At 44.9% G+C, this 20,502-nt stretch overlaps 2 protein-coding genes across 4 annotated transcripts; one reads left to right on the top strand and one right to left on the bottom strand.

The window, feature by feature from the left end:
- The first annotated feature begins 3,244 nt into the window (after positions 1–3,244).
- On the top strand, positions 3,245–7,721 carry fcn1.S (ficolin 1 S homeolog). 2 transcript variants are annotated; one of them, XM_018231823.2, is made up of 9 exons: positions 3,245–4,562; positions 4,654–4,767; positions 4,935–4,988; positions 5,113–5,148; positions 5,335–5,368; positions 5,599–5,728; positions 6,203–6,332; positions 6,595–6,729; positions 7,059–7,721. In XM_018231823.2, the coding sequence occupies exons 1-9, from the start codon at positions 4,490–4,492 to the stop codon at positions 7,307–7,309; spliced, it is 957 nt and encodes a 318-aa protein (XP_018087312.1). In that variant the 5' UTR covers positions 3,245–4,489; the 3' UTR covers positions 7,310–7,721.
- Positions 7,722–9,053: 1,332 nt separating this feature from the next.
- On the bottom strand, positions 9,054–20,098 carry tesk1.S (testis associated actin remodelling kinase 1 S homeolog). 2 transcript variants are annotated; one of them, XM_018232540.2, is made up of 9 exons: positions 19,874–20,098; positions 14,162–14,355; positions 12,412–12,533; positions 12,136–12,184; positions 10,540–10,689; positions 10,284–10,457; positions 9,999–10,082; positions 9,702–9,788; positions 9,054–9,589 (listed from the first exon to the last, which is right to left on the bottom strand). In XM_018232540.2, exons 2-9 carry the CDS (start codon positions 14,339–14,341, stop codon positions 9,488–9,490), a joined length of 948 nt encoding a protein of 315 aa, XP_018088029.1. In that variant the 5' UTR covers positions 14,342–14,355; positions 19,874–20,098; the 3' UTR covers positions 9,054–9,487. The 2 variants fall into 2 exon arrangements, with proteins under 2 accessions (XP_018088029.1, XP_018088028.1); XM_018232539.2 differs by having other exon boundaries at positions 19,798–20,097.
- Between the last annotated feature and the right edge of the window lie 404 nt (positions 20,099–20,502).

Raw genomic sequence — 20,502 nt, 5'->3', positions numbered from 1 at the left:
GCCATTCAGTGATACTGACCCAATAAAAACCTCCCAGGGAATGACTTAAAGGGGTAATCACCAAATAAATATCTGTTTCCAAAGCAATTGAAGTAGCTTAATGTAGTTTGTGTTTTTTTTAATGTATTTAATGTATTTATTAGCAGCATGCAGCTATTTGCAGAGGGGGTGGCGTACAGGGTTTCTCTGATGATAGAGGTATACTTGATCTTGTATAAAGTGCAGAGATTCTCACTCATTTGTTGTCCCCACAGGTGCCCCATATACAGAGGTGATGCATAAAGCTGCCCATTCACTACTCATTCCGTATCTGCTGAAACAATGACATATTAAATACAATACAGGCCCCTTCCCTAATAATAACATTGGCATTAAATGCCATTAACACTGTCCAGGTGGGTAGAACACTGGCCAGGTGGCAACCCAACCATTTTATGTGGGAATAAAAGAAAAGTCTCAGTGAAAAGTGCCTTTATACACAGTACATACAAGGCTTGCCATATCAGTCTGCTGACTTGCTAAATCCCACAGAGAGAAAGGGAATGACTGCCAGCGTACAGAATACAAAAAAATGAAGTGTTGGTGCTGCACTTTGGGCAAAATCTGTGATATATCATGCACCACATCATGACCCCCCCTCACTCAATGTGGCAGTGCCTGTTCTTATCACAAGAAATAGACACAGGGGATCGTGGGAGTGAGGGGAGGGGCTTCCTGTGACAGGAAAGGAGCTGCTGCTTATGGCTGTTGTGAGGCAGTTATTGAACAGACTAAAGTGGTGTGAAAATTAAAGAGATGATTCCCACAGAGAGGGAGGGATGTGTGAGGGAATGAGGAGCAGCCATGGGAGTGAGAGAGTGAAGCACTGGCCCATAGATACCAGAGGGGGTTACACAATACTCTGAGGTAAAACATGGCTCTCACAGTCTCACACACACTATTGGCTCTTTCTAATTGTAACCCTACTTTATCCTCTTCAACAAATCAATAAAAGTCATTCCCAACACCTACCATTTGTCTGCTGGGCAAAAGGAACAGTGACTATTCTGTCTCCATTGCATTAAACAACCTCTCTTATAGGTGTAATCTGTAATCACCAAATAAATATCTGCTTCCAAGGCAATTTTTGTAGCTTAATGGACTTTGACATTTTTTCATGTATTTACTCCAGCCATCCCAAGGGAAATGGTACGTTTGAGGGCCACAGCAGCCCATTATAGTGACTTATAACAGTAAATAACACTTTCAAATAACAATGGAGTGTGTTTGGGTTGTGCAATGATTTATTTTGTAACATAATTGGACGAGCTAAAGAGCACAGATACATAGCACTACTACAATGGGCCTTGGTTCCTTTAAATAAAAAATTCTCAAAAATATGTGTCAACTTATACAGAAGTTGCTCAGAGTTACAGATTCATTTTGTGCCAATTCATTTGGTGATTCCAATGGCATCTACTGAATACGACAATCACCAGGATGGGCTGCTCATTCCCATTTCTTCTGGAATTGTTTGGTTTATTTAAATTTCCTCAAAGAGTTTCTCCTACAAGACTTACTGTTCATTTGAACAACATGATCCACTTAATATTTAATGAGCTGGTGCATCTCATTTATTTCTTTGCCCAATCTCCCTGTTACACACCCAGAAGGAAGTGACTTGGCACAGGGAAATGAAGACAAATGGGGTCAAGTTTTCAGCAAAAATAATACTCCAAAGGCCCTTATATTTCAAGTACACAGAGGCCCACACAACCCCCAGATTCCCAATAAATAGTGATTGTCTATGGCATCTTACAGCAGCCCCAGGCTTGGGTGTGATGCCAAAGGGGTCTGCCCAATACTTTTCAATTTTATGAGATTGAATTACTGCTATAAAACAATGTGAAAAAAATCAGTAAGACTAAATTTATGATTTGGAACTGAAAACTAAACTAGACACACCACTGCCCATAAATATTTAATTACTCCAATCTACTTCTACCTGGAAACTGAAGCTTCTTGGCTGGTTCGGGCTGTAGAGTTAATTGCTGCTATACAGCCACCAAATCAAAGTCTTGATCCAAAACTGCAGTACATGTTGGAACTGGCAGTAACTAAGCTGGTTCTCATTCTTTACAAGCCCCAAATGGATTAGTGTTCAGAGGTTCTGAATTCTTCAGCACTGTTAATAAAAGGCAGATGTGCCTAATACATTGCTGATGTGCCCTACAAGAATAACCATTACTGGGTGGTTGCAGAGCTTTCTTTTCTTGCTAGCTGCTCCAATGGAGTGGATACTCACCTAGGTAAGTTATGCACCATGTAAAGTAGGGTGAGATGGTGCCTATAGTAGCAGTGGGGATAATAGTCTCTTTTAAGGGAGTGTGGCTGTGGGATAGCAGGTATAGTAGTGAGAGATGGTACCTATAGTAACAGTGGGATAATAGTCTCTGGGAAGGGAGTGTGACTGTGGGATAGCAGGTATAGTAGGGAGATATGGTGCCCATATGGGATAATAGTCTCTTGGTCCCTTTCTCTTGGTCTCTTTCCTCAGCTGGTGGTGGAGGGTGAAGGAACAAGGCCTAAATTAGGCACTGGGAAGAAGTGTGATAGGGAGAAGACATAGTAAACATGGGGGAGAGCTGTGAAAAGGAGACATTGAATAAAGGTGTAGAAAGGGGAACTTGGGAGAGGTGTTGAAAGGAGACATTGGGGACAGCTGTAGAAAATAGATATTGGGTAGAGGTGTAGAAAGGAGACAATCGGAAGAGGTGTGAAAAGGAGGCAATAGGTAGAGTTGCAGAAGGGAGACATTGGGGAGAGAAGTGGAAAGGAGACATTGGGTAGAGATGCATAAAGGAGACACTGAGGAGAAGTTTGGAAACAAGACATTGCGAAGTGTAAAAAAATTAACATTAGGTAGAGATGTAGAAAGGAGACATTAGGTAGAGGTGTAGAAAGGAGACATTACGTAGAGGAGTAGAAAGGAGACACTAGGGGGCACATTTACTAAACTTGAGTGAAAGATTCAAATGAAAAAAACTTTGGGTTTCGAAGTATTTTTTGGGTACTTCGACCATCGAATAGGCTACTACGACCTTCGACTTTGATTCGAACCATTCGAAGTAAAAATTGTTCGACTATTCGACCATTTGATAGTCGAAGTACTGTCTCTTTAAAAAAAAAACTTAGACTACATACTTCGGCAGTTTAAACCTACCATGGTACAATGTTAGCCTATGGGGACCTTCCTCATAACTTTTCTAACCTTTTTTTGATCGAAGAAAAATCCTTAGATCGATCGCTTAAAATCGGTCAAATCGTTTGTTCGATCCTTCGAATTCAGTATTTGAATTCGAAGGATTTAAATTCGAGGGTCGAATTTGAGGGTTTATTAACCCTTGATATTCGACCATTTATAAATGTGCCCCACTAGTATAGAAAGGAGACATTAGGTAGAGGTGTAGGAAGGGGGCATTTGAGAGAAAAGTGGAAATGAGACATTGGATAGAGGTGTAGAAAGGAGACATTAGGTAGAAGTGTAAAAAGGGAACATTTGGGGGAAAAGTGGAAAGGAAACATTGGGTAGAGGTGCATAAAAGAGATATTGGGGAGACGTGGAAAGGAGACTTTAGAGAAAGCTGCGGAAAGGAGACATTAGGAAGACCTTTGCAAAGAAGACATTGAGATGATGTATAGAAAGCTAGTGGAGGGACAATGTAGAAGTTGTTGTTGGGACAAATGTGGGATCAGCAAGGTATAAATATAAATAAGGGAGGGGTGCAGTTGGGAAAATGTAGAAGATGGCATTGTGGAAAGAAGGAATCATTGGAGAGGGGTGTAGGAAGTACAAGGCCTTCCCAGGGGCAAGGTGCATGAGGAACAAGTGTGTGGGATGACGAGGAGAGGCTTCTGGCACCTACATAGTTGTCTACCTGGTCTAAACATGAATGTCCTTGGCACTTACACCAAGTGTTGGACTGTGATTTATCACTGAGGTAAATGAAGATGTGGATTTTGGCGAAGGTGCCTATAGTAACAGTGGGATAATAGTCTCTGGGAAGGGAGTGTGACTGTGGGATAGCAGGTATAGTAGGGAGAGATGGGGCTGTGTCGGTCCTGTCTCTATCCTTTTTGAACCTTGTTACTAATAATATACAATCATATAATTATAGATATATAATTATATATGCAATTGTACCCTTGGCCTTAGGTTAGCCTGGTTACACATCTTACTGTTCCTTTCATTTAAACCCGGCCTCGGCCTGTTTGAGATGAAGAGTTAATTGCTGCTACAAGTTGAGCTGCAGGCGGATGTGGGCACAGGCAGGTTCTGGTTGTGTAAAGCAGGTTACTTAACTGCAGAAAATCCGTTAGGACACAGAGATCACGCAACCCCAGGGTGATGAATGTTGGGAGGTGGGACGGAGGCTACAGCGTTCTCTTCCACTGATAATAAAAGACTGAGGTGCCCCCAAGCCTGGCACTAGTGTTCTACAGAGGAACCATGATTGGGTGGGTGCAGAGCTTTCTCCTCTTGGTGGCTGCCATCCTTTCCTCTGCTGAGGATACCTGCCCAGGTGAGTTATTGGCGCATACAGAGTTCCAACCAACAGCAGTAAGTATCAGTATTAATTCTATCAGACTTGCAATTCCCTTCGCTCCCCCCAGATGTGAAAGTCATTGGAGTGGGGGCTTCCGACAAGCTGACCATTCTGCGAGGGTGTCCCGGGATCCCAGGAGTACCGGGGCCCCAAGGGCCCAGTGGACCTGCAGGAGCAAAAGGTAACTGGTATTTGTCTTCTACACTTGTCTATCTATCTATCTATCTATCTATCTATCTATCTATCTATCTATCTATCTATCTATCTATCATCTATCTATCTAGCCTTTAGTACACAGAGCTGCCAGGCAATATGGAGGTCGTAAACCTTTTAATGATCCCTTTACAGGAGAGAAGGGGTTCCCAGGAATTCCAGGGAAGATGGGACCCACTGGGCTGAAAGGTAACTCACACAAAACAACAAACATAAGTGGAATAAGATGGGATCCAGTAAGGGGTCAGTGGAAGGAATATCCGGACAGCAGTGTTACATGGCTTATTACTGATATTGTATTTTTCATCCACAGGAGAAAGGGGGATATCTGGGCCAAAAGGACAAAAGGGTAAGTAAAGGGTCCGACTTAAACAAGGGCAGACTAAAACTAAGCAGCCCTTCTGCCTGTGGGTTTTATAGCATTGTCCTTTCTGGATTGGCTGGTTGTTTCTTTAGAGTGTGACTGATTGGCTGTTCATGGATAGAGAGAGATTATCACGTGTATTAAACAAGGAAATGTCATTTCCATCTATAGGTGACAAGGGGGACCCCGGAATCCCAGTTGTGGGAAGAGAGTATCCACTTATAAACCTCAACAAGTTGTGGGAGTCTCTCCCTGAAGCAACGGTACTAGCAGAAACATTATGTAGCTTCAAGGAAAGGCCAGATGTCTTTTTAGCAAGAGGGAGTATGGAAGGCTGCTTCACACAATTGCTGGAGTGCTATTATATGAGAAAAAGACTGAACTCCATGGCCATGACCCTCAGCTACAAGAGTGCTAGTGTTCTTTCTCTTCCCTAGTGGCACAGAACTGTAAGGAATGGCTTGACCAAGGAGCTTCAATCAGCGGCTGGTACACTATATACACCACCAATGGGCTTTCCCTCACTGTACTCTGTGATATGGAAACCGACGGAGGGGGGTGGATAGTAAGTTGGGGCTTTGTCTCAAATACATGTAAATTTGTGAATATTCTCATGCTCTGATTGGCTACAGATTGCCCTAGCCTTGCCAGTTTTCTCATGCTCTGATTGGCTACAGATTGTCCTAGTCTTGTCAATGTGCTCATGGCTACAGATTGTCCTAGTCTTGTCAATGTGCTCATGCTCGGATTGGCTACAAATTGTCCAAGCCTTGCCAATGTTCTCATGCTCTGATTAGCTACTGATTGCCATAGCCTTGTCAATATTCTCATGTTCTGATTGACTACAGATTGTCCTAGCCTTGTCAATGTTCTTGTGCTCTGATTGCCTACAGATTGTCCTAGCCTTGCCAATGTTCTTGGGCTCTGATTGGCTACAGATTGTCCTAGCCTTGTCAATGTTCTCATGTTCTGATTGGCTACAGGTTGGTGATAACATCTAAAACCAAGTGTTTTGGGGGTTCTCTCTTTACCCCCTCAGGTGTTCCAGAGACGCATGGATGGCTCGGTGGATTTTTTCCAAGACTGGATTTCATATAAGAGAGGTTTTGGCCGACAAGACAGTGAGTTTTGGTTGGGGAATAATAATCTCCATCTCCTCACAGTAACAGGTGAGTGACACTTATGCTCCCTAGTCTGTAACCCCTGTAATAAAGTGGGCAGATTAGTCAGAGGATCAGTTGGGCTTTAACTGGATGTCATCAGTATGTAGAGGAGCCTTATAGTAACACCCCCACCTCCTGTTACCTGTAGAGATGGGTTAGGGTCCTGTAAGAAGCCGAGCTAGTGGCCCCATGGATAATGTCAGCAACAGGGGAATAGGGGCCACATATGCCCCCATTATGTTTTCTTTTCTTTTCCCTACAAACACAGGGAGTTTCCAGCTGCGGGTGGATCTGACAGATTTTGACAACAATCGCACTTCTGCCTCATACAGCAACTTCCGCATCGCCGCAGAGGCTCAGAACTACACCCTGAGTCTGGGCACTTTCACTGGAGGAGACGCAGGTACACATAACCCCCCCCCCCCCGTTTTATCTGTTCTTCTTCTATCCACTGCCATTCTCCCATAAGAGATGGGGATTTACATAAAACTATGGCAACATAGGTATTCCCCTGTACTAAGCATAATTCAGCAGGAACAGCCCCCTAAATTTGCTCATAGCCTGTATAGAGAGATCCCATAAAACTATGGCAGCATAGGTATTCCCCTGTACTAAGCAAAACTAAACCCCCTATCAATCCCCATTGTTAGCACTTATACCTATCACCCAATTACAATGATCATTACCAGTAGGTGGCACTGCTCCGTGACATGACTATTCCTGCCCCTACAGGTGACTCCTTGTATGGCCACAAAAACAAGGGATTCAGCACCAAGGACAGAGACAACGACTCTTCCCCCGCCAGCTGCGCAGAGAGGTACAGGGGCGCATGGTGGTACACCTCCTGCCACTCATCCAACCTGAATGGACTCTACCTGCGGGGCAATCACAGCAGCTTTGCCAATGGGGTTAACTGGAAATCAGGCAGGGGGTACAAATACTCCTACAAGGTATCAGAAATTAAGTTTCGTCCCCAGCCCTAATGAGATTCCTGGGAAACCATAGGAAAGAGTAACGGGAAACATTCATCTGCAGGAACAATACAACCTACTTCCCCTTTAACTAAGGGCAGGGTCTGCAACTCAACCTGAGCAGCTGCTGCTGTGCCTCTGGGAAATGGAGATTTAATTCTCTGCTGATGAAAAGCTTTTGATCTTGGGGATATTATTGGCTGTACTTATATGGAGTAAATTGCCCTGTTCTAGAAACCCATAGCAACCAATAAATGCTCCCTGCTGATTGGCTGGTAAAGGTTACTAGACCTGTACCAAATGTTGAACATTATGTGTGTTATTATTATCATTAGTATTATGTGTTTCCAGCCCAGTCATCATCATTTATAAACTTTCCTTAATGGATTTTCTCTGTTTCCAAATTATAAATAAATTTTTTCATTTAAAAAAAACAAAAAAAAAACTCATTCTAGTTTCTATGCCTTAATATGCCATACATTTAGCAAATACGCCCATGTTATGGTTTTGGCATAATGACGTAAAAGAAGGAAAACTATGGGGAAAAAAAGTTCTCCTTTAAATCATTGAGTGATTCATTGATGGGGAGGAAAGGAGATATCACCATCAGCATAGGGGTTCTTTATTGTAAGGGCAGTCAGGTTATGGGGTTCCCTACCAGGAAAGGGGGAGTGAGTGATTCATTGGAGGGGAGGAAACCCCCCTTTTCCACCTAAAGTGTCAAATAACAACACACACACACACACACACTTGCCACCGTATTCTCCAAAGTGGCCACTAGGTGCTAACCTTGCCTTTAGGAGAATCTTTCCTCCAAAGTTGCTGGTTTCCAGATTCTCCACCAGGCAGTGCCATTATGATTCTGCGACGGATAAAGCAGAACATACACAACTGCCTGAATACAGATACAGACTGCAACCCCTCTGCCCAAGAACCACTCTAAATTGAGATTTTAAAAATTGCTTTATTTCCTTAATTGGCCACTATGCATCATGTTTGCCTCTGTATTTCTGTAACGTGCCTAATCCTATATACTTTTATGTGCATATATATAATATATTACATTCTCTTGTGGAGAGGCATAGATACCAACCTGGAGGCTTTTGATCCCTTATTCCCTTGAAGAGGAGAACAGGAAAAGGAATAAAGAGCCAATTATATCAAATAAACATTGGGTTTCGTCTCTAAGGCAACAGGTTCAAATGAAAAAAACAAATAACCAGGTACCCGGTGCTTTGATCGAGATTAAAGGGAAAACGACCACATGAAAGGAAATTATTATTCTCAGCAACTTTCCCATCCACAATCATTACACAGTGCCATCCCTTTCTTCTCTCTGCTTTTACTCAGGAGCAAGAACCAGCAGTGATATATATATATATATATATATATATATATATATATATATATATCTCGAAACGGCACCATGCACGAATAAATATATTTTGATACACAGCTGATGGTCATGGCCGTGAGTGCTTTCTCTGGACTATTATATATATATATATATATATATATATATATATATATATATATATATATATATATGAATAAAGTACCCCCTCTTGTAAAATATAAGGATATTATAAGTTACCGAGGAGTTTCATGACCATATAAAAACACGAGGCCGAAGATCTTACATTTAAAAAAATTTGTGAAATGGTAATACATACAAAAGAAATTGATTTTTAATGTAAAAAAAAAAAGTTGCCCCATGGCAGATATTGAGTATGAATTAAGTCAAACAACCACCATGTCTATTATTTTTTTTATTGGAGCCATTAGAACATATATTTTCAACAAAGCTGGGAGCTGCCATGTTGCTTCCCTGAGCCGAATCTCCACAATCATCAGTGCAACAGCTGCCCCTGGTGGTTGTTGATGGAGATTGATATTTTACAGACAAACAACTGGGAACATTAAGGCCACAGATAATTCTATTGTTTCTTCCCATGGATCCATCAACAGCCTCTGGATGAAATCGCAGCAGCTTGGCGTTTAAGAGGCTCCACCCCTGCAGAGCCGGAAAACAACCACATCGATGCGCGAGAAGCGCAAGGAGGGAATTTATTCACAAAAATAAAATCCAATTTGCTCAATAAATACCAGTCCTTATTATACACAAAGGGGGGCTCAGATGCCGTCTCTGGCCCCAGTCTGTACACTATATACAGGTGAATGCCAGTCCATTCAGCAAGAGTTCTGATTGGACGCCTGAGACTCCAGCACTTCGGCCAGGTCTTCCAATTGGTCGAGAATCTCCCCAAATGAGGGTCTTTTAAAAGCTTCAAGCTGCAACAACCCAAGGGAAAAAGCATTAGAAAAGAAGTGTAAATCTGCCCCAGTGAGGGGCCCAATCCCAATTAATATACAAGGTGAGGAACCATGGGAGAACTTTCCTTACCCGGCAACAGCTGGCGGCCAGGTCCAACACTTGCGTGGGGCACCCTGGGAACATCTCCTTGAACGCCACAGCATCCAACCCAAAATCCTAAGAATGGGAAGATTGATGTCACAATGTCTTTCATTCTCACCCCATTGTGGCGTCATATACAACAGGAGAATGGGGGGGGGCTGGAAGTTCTAGCACTGCAAGCAATAGATCACCCCCCCCCGGGGATATTACATCATAGGCAAAAACATTTATTTTTGCTTGTTCCTTGTCCTACTATCGGCTCAGGCAGCAAAGGAGGGGTCTTACCCGCGTGCGCGGCAGGATCTCTGGGTCGGCAGGGATCCGGCCCAGGATTTCACACAGAACGATCCCGAAGGAAAAGATGTCGACCTGAGAAAGACAAAAAAATTGCAGATTTCAGCGCTGTCAACATAATGGGTTCTAACATGTGTAAGGGGTGCCAAATTGGGCCCCTTAGATGCATGTCTACTCTATGTAGGCTGGCAGTGAGTAATGAGCACCTTGGGCCTTCTGCGCCCCAAAGCTTGTGTATCCAAATGGCGTAATGACCAGCTTCAAAGTGCCGCCTACCTTTCTATCATAAGGCTCCCCCCGCAGCATCTCTGGCGCCATCCAAAAGGCGGATCCAACCAGGGACAATTTGCGTTCCCCATTCTTCAATGACATCTCCCCAACCTCCCGAGCGAGGCCAAAATCCGTGACCACAGCCTCCCTGCCTCGTGGGGTAACCCTGATCAGGCAGTTCTGTGAAACAATCAGAACAGAGGATAGAAAAATGTGGACATCCATAATGGGGCAACAGAATGTCCTGTGTAGGCACCCGTACCTTGGAATTGAGGTCCCGGTGGTAGATATTTTTGGAGTGCAGATAGACCATCCCCCTGCTGATGTCACAGGACAGTTCCACTTTGTGTCTCCAGCTGAGGGGGATCTCTTTAGTCGCCAATAGCTCTTCCAGGCACCCCCCATTAACATACTGCAGAGAGAGCAAACGGGGAAGAAAGTAAGCTAGAAAGGTAACTGGGCGCCCCAGTCTGTTTGACCCCCAACACATTATTATAGGACACAGGGCAAGGCCCTTTAATTATGGATTGAAGGGTAAGTTGCAAGGGGGGTTAGACATTGAATAAAGCCAAGTGGGGTCCTCATTTCTCTACAGCTTTGGGATGCCCAAAAAAAAAAAAGATTTCGCATCGGGGACCCAAACTTTTCTGATGCAGCCGAGAGAGATGATCTAATACTTTGTATGTAGCAATTACATGACACTTAGTGGAGGAAACAACAGAAACCCTGCATCTCTTAAAGGAGAACTAAAGAAGTAGCTAGAAATGTTGTACAATATGTTTTGGGCTTCTGTACCAGCCCATGGCAACCACAGACCTTTAGCAGTAAAGATCTGTGTCTCCAAAGATTCCCCAGTAGCCCCCATCTACTTTTCTGCCGATTCACTGTACATGCTCTGTGCTGCTGTCACTTACTGAGATTAAGGACCCACTCAGAATATACAGTACACATAGAATAGAAATGTCACAATATAAGGCTATGTAATAAATACAGATAATTACTACATGGTAGCACAGAAACCAGTGCAATTAGCATCAGAATTTAATAATCAGCCCTGTAGCATCAGCTTATATTACAGGCAACCTCATTTTCTGCTGGTTAATTTGTGACGACCCCTAAGCTTAGCTTCTCAACAGCTGCTCAGAGCCCACTGAGCATGTGAGTGTCACAGACACTTTCCAAGATGGTGACCCCCTGTGACAAGTTTGAAGTCCTGGATCATTGCTGCTATTGACAAGCTGAAACTTTAGGCTGGTGCAATAAGTTCAGTATATAAAATATGGCATTTTTAGCCACATTCATTTTTAGGGTTTAGTTCTCCTTTAAGGGCAATTAGCTTCAAAGCGAGTGAAATTATCTCAGTGACCAAATCCCTCCCCCCTCCCATAAACGGAAAACTCATTTTAGGGATTTGGGTTTGTGCAATTGCATACCTCCCAACTGTCCCTTTTTTCGGAGGGACAGTCCCTCTTTTGACAGCTCAACCCGCAGTCCCTCATTTGTACTGGAAAGTCCCTCTTTTCTCTGCACTGAACAGCCAGAAAAAGAAACAAAGTTTCTCACTTAATTGGCTTTTAGCAGAGAGCCCAGAACACCTAACAGGTGCAAATAAGATACTTTGTAACAATTTTGAGACACAAAAACACAGTTTAGATAAGGAGAAATATTTTCAAACTTTCATAACCTGCCAAATTTTGTAAAACAAACATGGTAATTAGGGGGTGTGGCCACAGAAGGGGTGTGGTCAAAACATTGCTGCTCTAGAGAGAGTAGGAGCAGAGGCTGCATTAAATACATCTAAAAGGTGTGAAAGGGGTAGAACAAAAACAACCATTTAAATTTCTCCCTCATTTCCCACCTCCAATATCGGATACAATTTCTCATCCTTGACGCATATTCCAAGATACCTAGAAATGAACAAAGCAAATTAGCGTCAGAATGACCCCCCCATGATTACTGGGCTCATGGGGGGCAAATATATAACGGATAACGGATACAACATAACAACTTTATGAAACACTTTGACCACTAGGGGGCCACCCCCACCCCTTTAAATCTGAACTATAATTACTTACTAACTGCCGGCTTAGACAATACAGTCTGTCTATGAATGCTGGGAACTGTAGTTTCTTACCTCACTATATTAGGATGAGACAATTTTTGAAGCAAAGTGATCTCTTGGACAATTCCCTCCTCATCGACATAATTTTTATAAATTTTAACCACCATCGACTTGGATCCCACGCCATTTGTCACCTGATAGACAGACAGAGCGACAGGGGTGAGTTAAAGCCACCCAGGTCAGCTATAAGCAATATGGCACCTCCTTCCTCCCATATGTATAAATACAAATATACACAAAAGGAATGTTCTGGGCACACAATAAGATATACCCTCATACTGTACTGTCTAAGGGAATCAATATGACACCTCCCTCCTCCCATATACCCTCATATTGTACGATGTAAGGGAAACAATCAATGCCAGGGTGGTGCAGGGCACAGAGAGACAAAGCTACAAACACACAGTCAGCAGAAGTGAGTTTCAGTTCAACAGTGGCAATGCAGCAGGAATTATACAGGGAGGCAGCACAGAGATCAGCCCTGTAAGTGTCAGTGACAGTGAGGGCCCCGGATTAGCCTACTGTCGGCATGGGGCCAAAGTGGGACAGACAGACAGACACAGATCTCTCAGTACAACACCGGGAATGACGCAGGGTCGGCTCAGTAGTAATCTGCATGGAGTTGTTTCCTTAATGGAGCGCAGGGTCACCCACCCATTCCAAGGGGCAATTATAGGCTAAAGAGCACCCAAAGCATTAATCCCACTAATCACCTAATGATCCCAATCCCACATTAACCACTTATTAACCATGAGCCCATGAATCCCACATTAACCACTTATCAACCATGAGCCCATGAATCCCACAATAACCGCTTATTCGCTGTGCTCCCAATACTTTGGGGTTGACTACAGCCGAATAGTGAATTTGGGGGTCTGAAACGTCCCTGAGTAAAGTTTCCTTCCCAAAGTATGGCACGTTCCCAGCCAATCCTGGAGCTGAAAGCAGGAAGGGCAGGGATAGGTCGGAACAGACACCCCACTCACTCACCAGGGGCCAATTAAAAGCTTTTCTTGTTTCTTCCAGAGATGCCCAGGCCTGATACTGTACAGTCAGTAGGTTGCAAAGTGCTGGGGGGGAACGATTAAAAGATGGGGGGGGGGTGCAGGGAGTTTCTTACTGCTCTTGTTAATATTCTATAAATGGGATATTTTGCCTGCCAGCTGGGCTATTAAAGGGACAGTAGCACTCACCTGTGCATGATTTAGGTGTAAAATAAGCCCCCTAAGCAGCAGGTCATTTTAACCTTTTCATTATCCAAACCCCCCCCCCCCCCAAGTCTTCAGGTATTTTAGACCTGCCTCTAGGGATTAACAATGACCCAATCTCCCAGATTCCTGGCTCCACCCCCTTTATGAACCGGAATAACAGCTCTAACTGCACTGAAGGTACAAGAGAGGGGCAGGTATTGCCCCCAAGCTGCCCTTGTGTTTCCTGGTGTTATTGGCCAGGAATGTCCGACACCTGCAAGTGACCCCCTAAGGCTCCTCTCCCTCATTACTTGCTCACTGCCTGTCCAAGAGCTATATGTGTATATATATATATATGGAACACTGCACCTACTCGTGAAGTCATCATGTAACATGCCCAGAGCATTCCCAGCAGGGTTCCAGTTCTCCTGGTGCATAAGTGTGGCTACAATGTAGTGTTACAGAGAGAACTGGCCTACTGAGTGAGGACATGTTATATTCATGGAGCAGAGCATAACGGTGGGAGGTTGTAAAGATAGCACAGGTGCCCCCTACTCCCATTACCATCTTACCTTATAGACCTTGGAAAAGAATCCGCTGCCGATCAGCTCTGCGGTGAAGCTTTCCCAGAATTCCAGCTTCCTGACTGCGGTGCGCAGTTTCTGCCAGCGGTCGACATGGAAATAGGTGTCCGAAGATTCCCCATAGAATGGGCTGGCGGGCGAGGAGGGGAGGAGGGCAGACTCACACATCGCTGACACCGCCACTAAAATGCAGAGAGAGAGTGGCATAGGGGTTATGGTGCAGTAGCTGCCATAATGATTCACTTCATACAGTCACAATGCCACCTGGGGTGTATGGATGGGGGGGGTCTTTGTCATGTTACCGTCATCATTTCATTCCATAAAGATGCTGCAGAACATCTTTTTTTTACGCTTAGTTATGAAATGTGTGTCACTCCCCAGACTCTCAGAAGGAGAACAGACTGACCGAACCATCACTCCCAGCACAGAGGGGCATTCTGGGAAGGGGCAGACTGGCCACGGGGGTGAGAAATCTCTCACTATTGTATAAAACAAAGTAAAGGGTGATAGGGCACATTATGACATCACTCAGTATACTGACCCCTCTGTCCTGTCTGTGCCACCCTCCTCCCAATCCAGTGTATTGCTCACTGCCTCTCCATCCAGCGACCAAATCCCCCCCCCCAACTCCACAGGAAGTCCAGAAACATCCACCTGTCTGAAATGACTTACTGTACATGGGCTTATTCTTTATTTGTAGGTTATCTATATTATATATATATATATATATATATATATATATATATATATATATATATATATATATATATATATATATATATATATATATATATATATAAATATATATTTATTTTTTTAAACAAACAAGCTAAAATGCCACTCCTCGCCTTTCTTATTGGGTGCACGTGGGCAAGGCTTAATTTACATACTAAACAAGGTAGCCCCAGCACTCTCAATATATAACCCCCTGAAAAAATATTCTTCCACAACTGAACTGTAACTTTCTTAAAAAAGACACTTTTAATTACAAAGTTTGTACAAAGCATGCATAAGCTGACGCGCCCCATCAAAGCAGTGTCCATGCGTCAGTCCTATCCTAAGTGGAAAAAATAAAGTGTTACCTTTGGGGGGGAGACAGACCATACCTGCTTTTCTCTTTATTTAGCATGATCTCTTCCAAAGACACCATTAGGCGGGGGCAGGTCTAGACTGAGAATTTATTAGGCCCTGGCATTTCAGGTACACAGAGGCCCAAACAGCCCCCACCAGCCTTACTGACTTTCCATGGCACCTTATAGCAGACCCTCTGGCATTTGACAGAACCCACAGATTGCCAGTCCGGGCCTGGGCGGGGGTTGGGAGAGCGAGCATTTAAAGGGATACTGTCATGGGAAAACATTTTTTTTTCCAAAATGAATCAGTTAATAGTGCTGCTCCAGCAGAATTCTGCAATGAAATCCATTTCTCAAAAGAGCAAACAGATTTTTTTATATTCAATTTTGAAATCTGACATGGGGCTAGACATATTGTCAATTTCCCAGCTGCCCCAAGTCATGTGACTTGTGCTCTGATAAACTTCAATCACTCTTTACTGCTGTACTGCAAGTTGGAGTGATATCACCCCCCTCCCTTTTTCCCCCAGCAGCCAAACAAAAGAACAATTGGAAGGTAACCAGATAACAGCTCCCTAACACAAGATAACAACTGCCTGGTAGATCTAAGAACAGCACTCAATAGTAAAAACCCATGTCCCACTGAGACTCCTTCAGTTACATTGAGAAGGAAAAACGGCAGCCTGACAGAAAGCATGGCAGGCACAAGTCACATGACTGGGGGCAGCTGGGAAATTTACAAAATGTCTAGCCCCATGTCAGATTTCAAAATTGAATATAAAAAAATCTGTTTGCTCTTTTGAGAAATGGATTTCAGTGCAGAATTCTGCTGGAGCAGCACTATTAACGGGTGTGTTTTGAAAAAAACATGTTTTCCGATGACAGTATCCCTTTAAGGAGAGAGCCACCTCTTATATGTTGAGAGTGCTGGGGCCAGGCCTGGACTGAGAATCAAAATAGGCCCTGGCATTTGGGTCCACAGACCAAACAGCCTCCACCAGCCCACTAAATAGTGACAGTCTATGGCATCTTACAGCATCCCCTCTGGCATTTGCCAGAACCCACAGATTGCCAGTCCGGGCCTGGCTGGGGCTACCTTGTTTAGTATGTAAATTAAGTCTTGCCCGCATGCTCCCAATAAGAAAGGTGAGGAGCGGCATTTCAGATTGTTTGTTTAAAGATTTTATATTTTTTGGGGAGGTGGCTCTCTACTTGTGTGCCCAGAACATTCCTTCTCTGACTTTACACAGTCTAAGGATGGGGGGGGGGGGGGGGTGCATTTCCACCCTAAACATTAGGAGAATCTCTGTTTATTGTCCTGTTACCAAGGCATTGTCCTTGTTCTCCCCAGTATCACTAGAGAATAAATCAAACCCCCGCCCCCGGCACAACTTGGTGCCCAGAAGCTACATATAGAGCAGATGAGACATCCATAATGCTGTCACTGCACAATACCCTGGTCAAATTCTACCCTTTATTAGTGCAAGTAAGAGATGAAGTTGCCATACCACCAACACTGCACTTACACTGCATGAACCTGCCTCGCTCATCTTCTACCCATTCTGCTGCCAATGGGAGAGACCCCCGCACTGCTGCCTGGGAAGCTTAGGGAAGGCAGAAGAAACAAAACCCAGCAGTGGAACCATGTCTATCATGGGGGGGGGAGTCAGTGTGACATCCCCCTGGTACTGCTGAGGCCCCAATTGTCCCTTTGTGGCGGAGAGAATTCCAGGAGTTGCATCACACAATGGAAGCTGCATTCTCGGAGTGGGGCAATCAGCATGGCAGCTCCTACTTGTGAATAAATACAAATATGCAGAGTGGATGTACATCCCCCCTTTCCTGCCCCCCATGAGCATTGATATTATTCCTTACGCCACAGAGCAAGGACTTAGGTTTCACCCTGCAATCGGATCCCTCAGTTATAAGGTGCCTACAATTGTGACGGCACAATGGGCTCCTCTGTGCCCCTGGAACTCCATTCATTATTCATTGGCTCTTCTTGCAGATGATTGTGGCTAACAGAGTTTGATACACAGCCAGTTCCCCACGTGCCTCCACCTTGGCACTGTACAGTCACCCATCTGCGCAATATTTACAGGCTGGAGACTCTCCAAGAAAAGCAGGAGGGCCCGGGGGTATCACAGACAGCGCTGCAGCCATTAACTGATAAGGTGCTGATATCCTAAGCTAACAAAAGCCTGTACCCTGTGACGGTGCTGCATGCAAAGGGCAAATCTAATGACTGTGATACACGGCCTATGGCGTTCAGCCTTAAAGTGCCCTCCTGCAGCCCACCCTGGGTTATTAGCATATTACAGAGTATTTGCCTGAACTCCCACTCCCCCTAATGTAAGGTTACTGTAACTCCCAGCAGATCATACAGTTTGTGTCACAAAGGGAAACTGCTCCTGTTCCCCTAGTGTAAGGCTACTATAACCCCCAGCAGATCATACAGCAACCAAACCCAGTTATTTGCATGTCAGGTTGTTATGTCACAATCACTTTAACATCCTCTCCCAGTGACCTGTCTCCCCCCCCATACTTGGCCCCTAACACTTACCATGCTGGCACACATTTCCTACCAACGCCCGATGGGCAGAGTCGCCCAGAAGCATGGGGGTATATCTGCCCTGGGAAATGTGCCCACTCTCCTGTGGTTGGGAGGAATTTGCACCATCTGGTGGTTTCCCACAGTTCCACCTGCTTGAGTTCACTATTACTCAGTAGTGCAAGACTAGAGGTGGGTGAGTTTTCATTTTGTGCAGTCTGGTCGCTATTTGTACTGAATGAAGGCTATATAGTAGAGATGTAGTAGAACTACCTCGACAATTGCCCCCACGCAGCCCTGGAGCCCAGGGAAGGTGACTCCATGGAAGAGAAGGAACTTGGCTTTTTAATAAGGGCAGACGGGATCATGGGAGGAAAGAAGGGGGGGGGGGTTAATCCTGGGGTTATCCAGGGATCTCCCTAAATCCCACCTCCCGGGAACCTCTCCATCTGTTTCACTCACTGCCGGGTGCTACTGATTCAGACACAGTAGGAAAAAGTTGCAATCGCCAGTGAAGGAGGCAGTGGGGAATGATGGGGGCGGCTCATATGCAGAATTAGCTATTCTTATAAGAGGATTAGTTCCCCTTTACAGCACTGCTGGCTTGATAGGCTGGGACAGGTTTAACTAGCAGACTGGCACATAAGAAAGCTTGTCTGAGGCAAAGCAAACAAAACCACCAACCCTTTAAATTACACAGTTCTGACTTTGGGTCACTCCATGTGTGGCTCCATATCCCCCCCCCTCTATAACCCTCATACAATGTCTTTTTATTTACCCTGCAATTAACCCTCTCAATTCCCTGTTTATAGTGAGAGACAATGTGATAAGCAGTTAAAGGCCCTTCTATTCCAGGCCGGACAGTGAGGTTCTAGGGGCAATGAAAGGGGGGGGGTATTTGTTTGGCCTACCCTGGGCACTCAATTCTAATATTGTTACGGCAGGAGACAAAAGACCCTCTGCAGTCTGGTACTTTGTTTACTAATCTGCCCTGCAACCTGTTCATTGTATGGACATAAACACTCACTAACTCTTATTGCCCCAGACAAATACCCCCATTAACATTCAATACTTCCCTCTGCTGAAATAAACAACCTATTGTTATCCAGAACAGGGCCAGCCTTAGCAAACAACCACTCTTTGTGACCTCAATAGCTTACACTCTAGCCCTTAGTGATGGGGTTGGGTGGTTATTTGGGTAGCAATGTATATGGGACAGATGGAGCAGGTGGCTGGAACTTTCTGGTCCCAACTCCAACAACCAAAACACCTGTGTGAGCAGCCGCCTGTTCCCCCTGCAGAGCCACATGGCAGCACCGGCACACTAGGGAACCAATGGACAGTCAGGTTGACCTGTGAACTTACTAATTATCCTTAATAGGAATTCATAGGACATAGCCCTGTTAATGTGCAAGGAGTAGAATAATCAGGGTATCACTGAGAGGGGGTTAAGCCCATTATGGCTGGGGAATGTTCTATCCACATTGGAGTCCCCCCCAATATCACGAATACATAATTAGAAACTCCCTGCCGCTGCCTGCACTGCCTCCCAAGTACCATTGCTGTAAGGGGGGGGGAGGTTTAGACTCATTAGCCATCAAAGGCTCCTTGTTTGTTTCTGCTGCTCTTAGGGTTACTCTTTAATGCAGGTCTCTCCCCAAAACACAGCAAGAGTCACCCCCTCCCCAGTATGTGCCCAGGGGCTATCCTGGCCCCTGGTACCTAGTGGGGCGCTGCCGCCTGAGGCCTCAACTTGCCTCATTGGCGAAGCACCCCTGTATGTGCCCCTGATTTCCCAGGGGGAACAGTCAGCTCTTGGGGTAATTAGTCTGGAGGGGCAACTGGCACCTGCTCCACAGCAGAGACTGACAAACAATATTAGCTCAGCTGGGGGGATCACAGAGCAGTTGGGGGGCAGAAAAAAAATCCTATTATTAATTACCCCACAGACAAACAGGCAGTTGGACTCCCAGTCAGGGAAAGAAGCAGAAGGTACCTACTTGGTGTTTGTAGGGGCACAGCCAGCCCTGGGGAGTGCAGGCAGCAGGTTCAGTAGGAAGTGGAAAGGAAACTCACATGTTTCTATACAGCAGGTTGGCACTGAGTGGCAGAGCACCCCTGAAATAAAGCCCCCTTAGATATAGTGAGTTGGGGAGCAGTGTGTGTGTCTCTTTATTCAGAGCTGGCAGTTGGCACTGAGTGGGTCTGTCCCCTTATCCAGAGCCGGCAGCAGTGGGCACCATCCTCTCTCCCTCAGTACAGACAGCAAGTGACCAGCTCTGGCTGGGAGTGAGTAGGACAGAGCAATAAACACCCTCCCTCCCTGAGCATTGTGGGAACTGTAGTCCTTCTTTCCTCCCAGCAGGGGGAGACAAATCTCAGTGTTTCCTAAAGTCACCCAAAAAGCAAAGGCAGACAGAGCTCACTAACTGCCCCCTGCTTCTACTAAAGGGGAAATTCTCCCAGGCATTAAATTGTTCAGTAAGAAGTAGTTGCCAGGGTCCCACTTACCCTAGAAACCAAGCAAAGCTCTGCTGACAGTCTGGAACAAAATCAAACATAAGGGATCCAGTGACCACCTCTGACATCTCCGATGGGGGCCTCGATTTTTCTGAACTAGAACTACGAGCATGCTGTAACCTTAGTTTTTATGGTGACAGTTGTAGTCCAGCAACCTCTGGGGCATAATTAGCTGAAAAGTTCAT

Source organism: Xenopus laevis, chromosome 8S (assembly GCF_017654675.1).
Source record: "Xenopus laevis strain J_2021 chromosome 8S, Xenopus_laevis_v10.1, whole genome shotgun sequence".
Classification (NCBI taxonomy): Eukaryota; Metazoa; Chordata; class Amphibia; order Anura; family Pipidae; genus Xenopus; species Xenopus laevis.
Note: the sequence above shows the minus strand (reverse complement) of the source record. Positions and strands in the feature narration are given on the sequence as shown.

What these genes read in the sequence shown, in the direction of transcription:
- tesk1.S (XM_018232539.2), bottom strand. An exon ending in AATTGTATCCGATATTGGAG is followed by an intron (nt 10,690 to 12,135) that starts GTGGGAAATGAG and finishes CTCTCTCTGCAG; the next exon opens with TATGTTAATGGGGGGTGCCT. An exon ending in ACCGGGACCTCAATTCCAAG is followed by an intron (nt 10,458 to 10,539) that starts GTACGGGTGCCT and finishes ATTGTTTCACAG; the next exon opens with AACTGCCTGATCAGGGTTAC.
- fcn1.S (XM_018231823.2), top strand. Translation starts at nt 4,490, where the DNA reads ATGATTGGGTGGGTGCAGAGCTTTCTCCTCTTGGTGGCTGCCATCCTT. An exon ending in TGGACCTGCAGGAGCAAAAG is followed by an intron (nt 4,768 to 4,934) that starts GTAACTGGTATT and finishes ATCCCTTTACAG; the next exon opens with GAGAGAAGGGGTTCCCAGGA. An exon ending in CCGACGGAGGGGGGTGGATA is followed by an intron (nt 5,729 to 6,202) that starts GTAAGTTGGGGC and finishes TTACCCCCTCAG; the next exon opens with GTGTTCCAGAGACGCATGGA.